Raw genomic sequence first — 7,586 nt, 5'->3', positions numbered from 1 at the left:
TTCAAGAAGAGGTTTTTAAACCCCATGGGATATCAAGAGTCACAACTCTTGATCTCCCTCATGATGTGGCACACACATGTGCTAATCTTGATATGTGGCATATCATCATTAGCCCACTTAATGCCAACTCACCAATGAGGTGGCAAATGGTCAAGTCAAACTTGACCCTTCATCTTCCTCTCAAGTCAAGTCAAACATGACCACTTCTCTCCCTTGGTTGATCTAATCTAACCATTGATTCAAGTCAATTTTAATTTAATGAATCTCTATTCATTCAATTAAATTAATTAAATGAGTCTAAGTCAAAATTAGACTCACTTAACACATGAACCAAATTGAGTCCAACTCAATTATCCTAATTTGGATTACTCTTAATTCAATTTGGTTCATCACATGAACCTAATCCTTTAGGTTCATCAAATGAACCTAATCTCCATCTAATTGTCCTTTGTGTGTGACCCTATAGGTTCTTGTAACGTTGGCAATGCTCCTAAACCTATTTAGAAGCATAAGTAATGAGTGGTATTTAGCAACACATCATTACTACCCAAGTTACAAGAATGTTGAGATCCAACATCACCTTGTGACTACTAGTTGTGACTCTTCACAATATATGACAAGTACCCTTCTATCCTTAACATCTAGATTGACCAATATGAGGCATAGACCGTGTCATCCTCTAATCAATCTAAATCTTGAACTCCAAGTAGACTCACTCGATCAAATGAGCTCAATATCTTATATTGACTCATTTGGGCATGGTCATGCACTTAGTGGTCTCACTCTATCAAGAATATCGATATCTCTCCCGTCATATATGAGGGATAGATCCCATCTACATCACTCACATCCCTCCGCATAATTTGTTACATACCCAGTAATCGCCTTTATAGTCCACCCAGTTACGGGTGACGTTTGACGAAGCCAAAGTACGTAACTCCTTATGTAGGGAACCATGGTGACTTCAGGTCCAAGGACTAGTAGTCATACTAATAGCCACATGAGAAAATATATGACACTCATATAACGATCCATGATACTTTCTCATGACGGGTCATTCAGTATACATTCTCCAATGCATACCCATGTGTCAACTTGCTATCTCCATATCCATGACTTGTGAGATCAAGTCATCGAGTTGACCTACATGCTAGTCTTGTCATATTAACATTGTCCCTGAATGTTAATACTCGACTAGGAATGATTAAGAGTAGTGTTCCCTATATCATCTCACTATCGATTCAACCAATCCATTGATATAGGTAAGAACCTTCTACTCAAGGATGCTATTATACTTAGTTATTTGACACCAATACAAGTAAGTATAATAACCAAAACAAATGCCTTTATTTATATATAGAAGAATATGATATAATGAGTCCATACAACAATCATCAAATGATTGGCTCTAGGGCTCTAACTAACAATCTGCCACTAGCACTAGTGCCAATCAGTGTAGGCTCTAAGGCCTAATGACCTAGTGTGACCATCATGCTTTCTCTGTACCAAAGCCTTGGTTAAGGGATCTGCGATGTTAGCCTCTGTGGGTACTCTGCAAATCTTCACATCTCCTCTATCGATGATCTCTCGAATGAGATGGAAGCGTCGTAGTATGTGTTTGGTCCGTTGTGTGAGTGAGGTTCCTTAGCCTGTGCAATCGCTCCATTGTTGTCACAATAGAGCTCAATAGGGTCAGCGATGATAGGAACCACCCGAAGTTTAGTGATGAACTTGCGGATCTAAACTGCCTCTTTTGCTGCTTCTGATGCAGCAATATACTCGGCCTCTGTCATAAAATCAGCTACTGTGTCCTGCTTCGAACTCTTCCAGCTCATAGCACCACCATTTACGCAAAACACGAATCCTGACTGCGATCGATAATCATCCTGGTTGGTCTGGAAGCTGGCATCAATGTAACCCTTTACAGATAACTCATCATCGCCTCCATATATCAAGAAATATTCTTTAGTCCTTCTCAAGTACTTAAGAATATTCTTGACTGCTATCCAGTGACTTTCACCTGGATCTGACTGGTATCTGCTCGTCATGCTCAAAGCATACGAGACATCAGGACGAGTACATAGAATGGCGTACATGATAGATCCTATGGTTGAAGCATAAGGGATCTGATCCATGCGGTCTCTCTCCTCTCTAGAAGAAGGACCTTGAGTTTTCGAAAGACTCACGCCATGTGACATCGGTAGAAATCCCTTCTTGGAGTTCTGCATGGGAAACCGTAGGAGTACCTTGTCAATATATGTACTCTGACTTAATCCAAGCAATCTTTTAGATCTATCTCTATAGATTTGTATCCCTAGAATGCGGGATGCTTCACCTAAGTCCTTCATTGAGAAACAAGTCCCTAGCCAAGTCTTGACAGACTACAGCAAAGGGATGTCTTTCCCAATGAGTAGTATGTCATCCACATTCAATATGAGGAAGACAACTATGTCCCCTACAACCTTCTTGTAGACACAAGGTTCATCTTCATTCTTAATGAAACCAAACTGTTTGATTGCACTACAACAAAAATCCTCATAGATATCGGTTTTCCACCGGTGTCTATTTCATTTTCGACCGATGTCTATGAAGTCGATGTTAAAAGTTTGTCATTTTAGACATCGGGTTAAAACCGGTGTAGTATCACTTAACGACACCGGTCTTCGAATCGATTATTAACTGGTGTAGTATCACTTAACGACACCGTTTCATCAACGGTGTAAAACCGATGTAATATTGTATGTTAATAACACCAGTTTTGACAGCGGTAAATGACCGATGTGATATTAGTTAATAACACCAGTTTTGCAATGGTGGAAAATCGATGTAATATGTATATTTTTTAACAGCACAAATTTAATTTCCGAAATAATGAAAAACCGACAATAATAAAAAAAAATGTACAAATATTCACAAATTATACAAATATTCTTCATTCAACAATATCCATAAAATACACAAATATTCACAAATTATATAAATAATCTTCTTACAATAGTATCCATAAAATACTCAAACATTCTTTTTACATCAAAAGCTAGCTAATAGATATCAAAATCAAGGTAGAACATTCTTTTAACACATCAAGGTAGAACCGTACTTCAAATGTAATCTAGCATGCATTCAGCCCACTCGAACCGCACTTCATCAATTTCAACTCTGGAGTACTTGAGATTTGTAAACTGTAAAAACACATAAATCCATCATATGTCAAATAACTAAAACAAATATGTACATGTATCAAATAAAATAGAATACTGAGTTTAAAGGCTGCTGTGGAAGATAACGAATATAACATAGAATCTAAAACTTTCATATATGACACTTAGTATATGCTGCTTAGAATATAACATAGATAATTTGCTCCTTCTAATTCAAGTGTACAGATTGATGAGGAGCAGTAGACAGAGTGCAACAGCCACGCTAGTGTTACTGGCAGAGCAAAGAATTGCCATCTGATAAAAAAAAATGTTCTAACATGAGCAATGCTCCAATTCAATCTAAGAAATTCCAAGAATAACAGAGGAACTCAGATCGACCTGCAAGGAAAAGATAAAGGGGAAACACTTGAATGCTTCTAATATGGAAAAAAGGTAGTGGAACACAAAGAAGGGAGATCAGATACGTAGAAAACTCAAAGAAAAACTAGTTTTTAAGAGATGAAATGTAGAATTAGACCACAAGCATAGGTTATCAGATAAGTTCTGCAGTGACTAAACACTTAAGGAAAATGTCATATCAGGTATCTTACATTCAAACAAATTTTGCCGTGAAAACTGGAAAGCTAGGTATTTTCAAATGTTGTGCTTTCCAATACAAGCTAAAAGATATGTGACCTCGTGCGTGTATTTCTTGAGGGGAATGGTGAAAGCACGACTGAGTCCAAGATCCGCAACTTTTAGCATCATAGTCTTGCGGTCCATTAAAAGATTGTGAGGCTTAAGATCCCTGCAAAATTAAGGAGCAAATTATTCAACAAGATCTTATCTTTAACATACTGAAACAAGATGGTGAATGAGTTTTTTCCAACCTGTGCAACACTCCATGACCATGACAGAATGAAATTCCTTTGCAGAGTTGATACATCAAAATCTACAGCAAGAGACCTTGTGAGAATCTAAAAGTACCATAATTTATCAAATATTTAGTGTCCTATCCCTAGTGGAAGCAGAGAAATTTTCTGCCCTAAAATTCATGTTGTTGATGCACAATTGACATCTTTTAAAGAACCTTTCAAGAAACAGAGAGAAATCATGATGCTCTTCAACAACCTCTTGGTAACGAGGATTTCAACAAATTTTGATGCATCATATTGGGTGGTAGAAAAAAATATCAGCTCTTAAATTAATTTTTACCTTAACAGTCATTGGTGGCATCATTTCATGGCTCTGGCGGAAACTTCTGATGTACTTTTTCAGATCCGTGTCCATGTACTCAAAGACTAGGTAGAGAATGGTTTGCCCCTCCTTGTTCTGGTCTTGCTTCAGATCCAAAAGCCTGGAATCAAAATCAAGAGCAAGCAAATCGATGAAAAAAAGTGTCGAGAAAACTAAGTTTCCATAAATTATTCAATCAGGTTAAGAATAGCACCTGACGACATGGGGATCGATGGAAAGCATGCGGAGGAGGGAGACCTCGCGGAGCGTGGTGGGATCGATGGAATGGTACTTGACTGAATTGCATGAGGAGAAGAAGACCACTATCTTCTTCGAAAGGTTCCTCTTAAGAAAAGCATACAAGACCAGAAACCTTTTATTGCTAGGCACGACACAATAGCCCTGCTGCAACCCTTCGACGGTCACCTAAGAAAGATGAATTCGTGTCAACCTTGCTATTGACAAAACAACCTAGTAAAAACAATGATAAAATAAATATGGAGATTACCTTCGACCTTCCATCATCAACACCTACTTATACAGGCTTTTCCTTAAATGACAAGTTCACAAAATCCTCAACCTGCAATTTTTTTTTATAAGTTAAAGAAAATGAAAACCCAAATGATTATGAATAGTAGTTAGAAAGAAATAGAAACCTTCTTAGTTTGGGTAGCTGTAAATAGAGCAGTTTGCCTTGTCTGCGTATTAGGGAGTGAATGTGATAATTATAAAACATGATGCCGACTTTGCAACACTCCTGTAATAACTATAAACCGAAGGGAACTAAATAGCATACCTTTGGCAGCCGCTTAAATATTTGCTCCATGTTTTCCTCAAAGTTAGCCTCCAATATTTGGTCGGCTTCATCGATTATAAGATACTACATTTGGTGAATCAACAGCAAATATTTGTAATCTTCCAACATCAAAAAGTACAGTAATTAATGAATAAATAAGCTTAGTGTTCAGAAATCAAACTGGCCTAGAATAAGAAATACCCAAGTGGAATAGCAACTCCAATAGGATCTTGGTCACACATTTCTTAACTCAACTGATGCAAGTTTTACTTGAGGGGGATGAACCTGGAGGAGTGGGTAGCACCAATACCCGGTCTTCCGTGCTTCACAGGCTTGTATGAGATGGAGAACTCAGCCAAGTAATGGCCAATCATCTCGGGCTGTAATGCCACGTAAATAAATCAATATACGATGAGAAATATGATGGTTTTTATTAAAGATATGGAATGCAGAAAAGTAAAATTAAAGAGATCCCTAGCAATATGCCACATGAATGTTATGTCAAAAAATAAAAAAGGTTACCTTGATTTCAACCTGGTTGAATGTTTTTCCATTGTAGACCCCAACGATGCTCCCAATCATCTCGGGAACTATTATCATGTTCCTAAGATGGGTCCTCACTGGCTCAGGCTTTTCACCTGGAGGTGCATCTCGCTTCTGGGTATAGTTAATACATAACAAATGATAAGAGGATTCTATTTTAACAGAATTGCCGTTGAAATTTTAACCGAAGAAGAATGACAATCCTTGGATTGGCTCAGTTATTTAGCACAAAAGATGAAATGATACCAGGACATTATAAAAAAATGGCTGGATGGTACATACATGAATGTCTTAACATTCACCAATCAAAAATCTGTGCAGGAAGAATATAAAATGATGAGGTAATTGTACAAACCAGCATACTATTGTAACTTCAGACAAGTAATAAATTTAGCCACGTAAGTTGCCATATTCATTAAGTGCTTTGGGATACCAGAGAAACAAAATTTACGTTAAGAACATGTAAAATAATTAAAATAGGAACAATAATTAAAATTGAATTGTTAATCACATCAAAAGGTCCAAACCAATTTAAGTTTATCCAGTACTGCATATAATACAAATAATCATTTAAGTAATCTTCATCGTGAAATCTTTGTAAACATGAATTGCTAAAATTCAATAGCCACCTAAATAAAACGGAGGAGCTTTAAAAAAAAGGCAAATCTACCAAAACAAAGGAAAATATCTTTGTTTATAAAAAATACTAAATTTTTATTAATAGATCTATGAAAATACTAAAATCTTCACAAATTGCTGTGAACCAAATCGAAATATCTAATATGTGCATCTACAATCTTCACAAATTGCCACGAACCAAATCCAAATGTTTAATATTTGCATCTATAATCTTGGCAAATTGCCATGAACTGAATCAAAACGTCCAATATATGCATCTATAATCTTCGCAAATTGAAGCAATTTTCCATGAACCAAATCGAAATGTCTATATTTTCGTAGCTAACCTAAAACAAATCTCTCGTTGCCCACTCTCATGACCTAGTTTTCTTAAAAATACAAGGGAAATTTCAAACAAAAAAAAACGTAAAGCTTGATTGGACGTGAAACTAGTCATGAAATAGAGAAATAAAACTACACCGACTATAAGGATAAAAAAAAAAGATCGGACCTTTTTCTCCCCAAGGAAGTTCCTGATCTCAATGCAGCTGTTGTTGGGAGTGATGGAGGCATTGATGGGAAAGTGGGCATAGACCAACCGCATTTTGTAGCGGTACCCCTTTGTGACCCCCGTGATCAGGTTATCGATGTGGCTTAAGGAGGTGCGGATGGCGGCCGTAGTCTTCCGAGATCCGAACCAAGCGTCCACCTTCAGCTTCTTCCCGCCCTCAATGAGCTCGAAGTCGAGATTGAGATGCTTGAAGTCGCGGGTGAGCTTGCCACGCGGGCCCTCCACCTCAACGATCTTAGCTTTCACCTTCACAGTGACGCCCTCAGGGATATCCATCATCTGCGAGGACAGGTTGCTCTTCATCTTCGCCGGCTGGCTCACGATCCGCCGCTGACTCGAGAACTGACGAGTAGAGAAACCCTAGTCCTACTCAAAACCCCTCAAAAGAATAAAAGATTAATTTAACAAGAATAAAAGTAAATACTAAAAAATATTAATAGATCTACACCATCATCTTAATTTAACGAGCTTTAAACCCCTCAAAAGAAAGTCTAGCCATCAAAACAACCAACGCGAAGAAATTCCAACAAGGAACTCAAAAATCCCAACAGATCTAGCCCAGAGCCGACCGATTTCCTCCAAGAAAACACTAAGAAACAAGCTAAGCATACAAGGATCAACAAGGGATCACCTCCGTGTTTGACGAGAGCCGCCATGAGTGCAGATGACGAAAGAGCAGCCC

At 37.7% G+C, this 7,586-nt stretch overlaps 2 protein-coding genes across 2 annotated transcripts; both read right to left on the bottom strand.

The window, feature by feature from the left end:
* Positions 1-3,794: 3,794 nt before the first annotated feature.
* Positions 3,795-4,662, bottom strand: LOC122043691 (cell division control protein 2 homolog D-like). The gene is made up of 4 exons (XM_042604289.1): positions 4,591-4,662; positions 4,356-4,497; positions 4,031-4,092; positions 3,795-3,948 (listed from the first exon to the last, which is right to left on the bottom strand). The coding sequence occupies exons 1-4, from the start codon at positions 4,617-4,619 to the stop codon at positions 3,795-3,797; spliced, it is 387 nt and encodes a 128-aa protein (XP_042460223.1). The 5' UTR covers positions 4,620-4,662.
* Positions 4,663-6,661: 1,999 nt separating this feature from the next.
* LOC122043690 (60S ribosomal protein L9-like) lies at positions 6,662-7,207 on the bottom strand. The gene has a single exon (XM_042604288.1). It carries the CDS (start codon positions 7,205-7,207, stop codon positions 6,662-6,664), a length of 546 nt encoding a protein of 181 aa, XP_042460222.1.
* Positions 7,208-7,586: the final 379 nt, after the last annotated feature.

This window comes from Zingiber officinale, chromosome 2A (assembly GCF_018446385.1).
Source record: "Zingiber officinale cultivar Zhangliang chromosome 2A, Zo_v1.1, whole genome shotgun sequence".
NCBI lineage: Eukaryota > Viridiplantae > Streptophyta > Magnoliopsida > Zingiberales > Zingiberaceae > Zingiber > Zingiber officinale.
Note: the sequence above shows the minus strand (reverse complement) of the source record. Positions and strands in the feature narration are given on the sequence as shown.

Coding starts and splice junctions, on each gene's coding strand:
- LOC122043691 (XM_042604289.1), bottom strand. CDS start 4,619: ATGCTTTCCATCGATCCCCATGTCGTCAG. Junction 4,093..4,355: donor TGCCACCAATGACTGTTAAG/GTAAAAATTAAT, acceptor CTCTTGCTGTAG/ATTTTGATGTATCAACTCTG. Junction 3,949..4,030: donor GGTCATGGAGTGTTGCACAG/GTTGGAAAAAAC, acceptor TTAATTTTGCAG/GGATCTTAAGCCTCACAATC.
- LOC122043690 (XM_042604288.1), bottom strand. CDS start 7,207: ATGAAGAGCAACCTGTCCTCGCAGATGATGGATATCCCTGAGGGCGTC.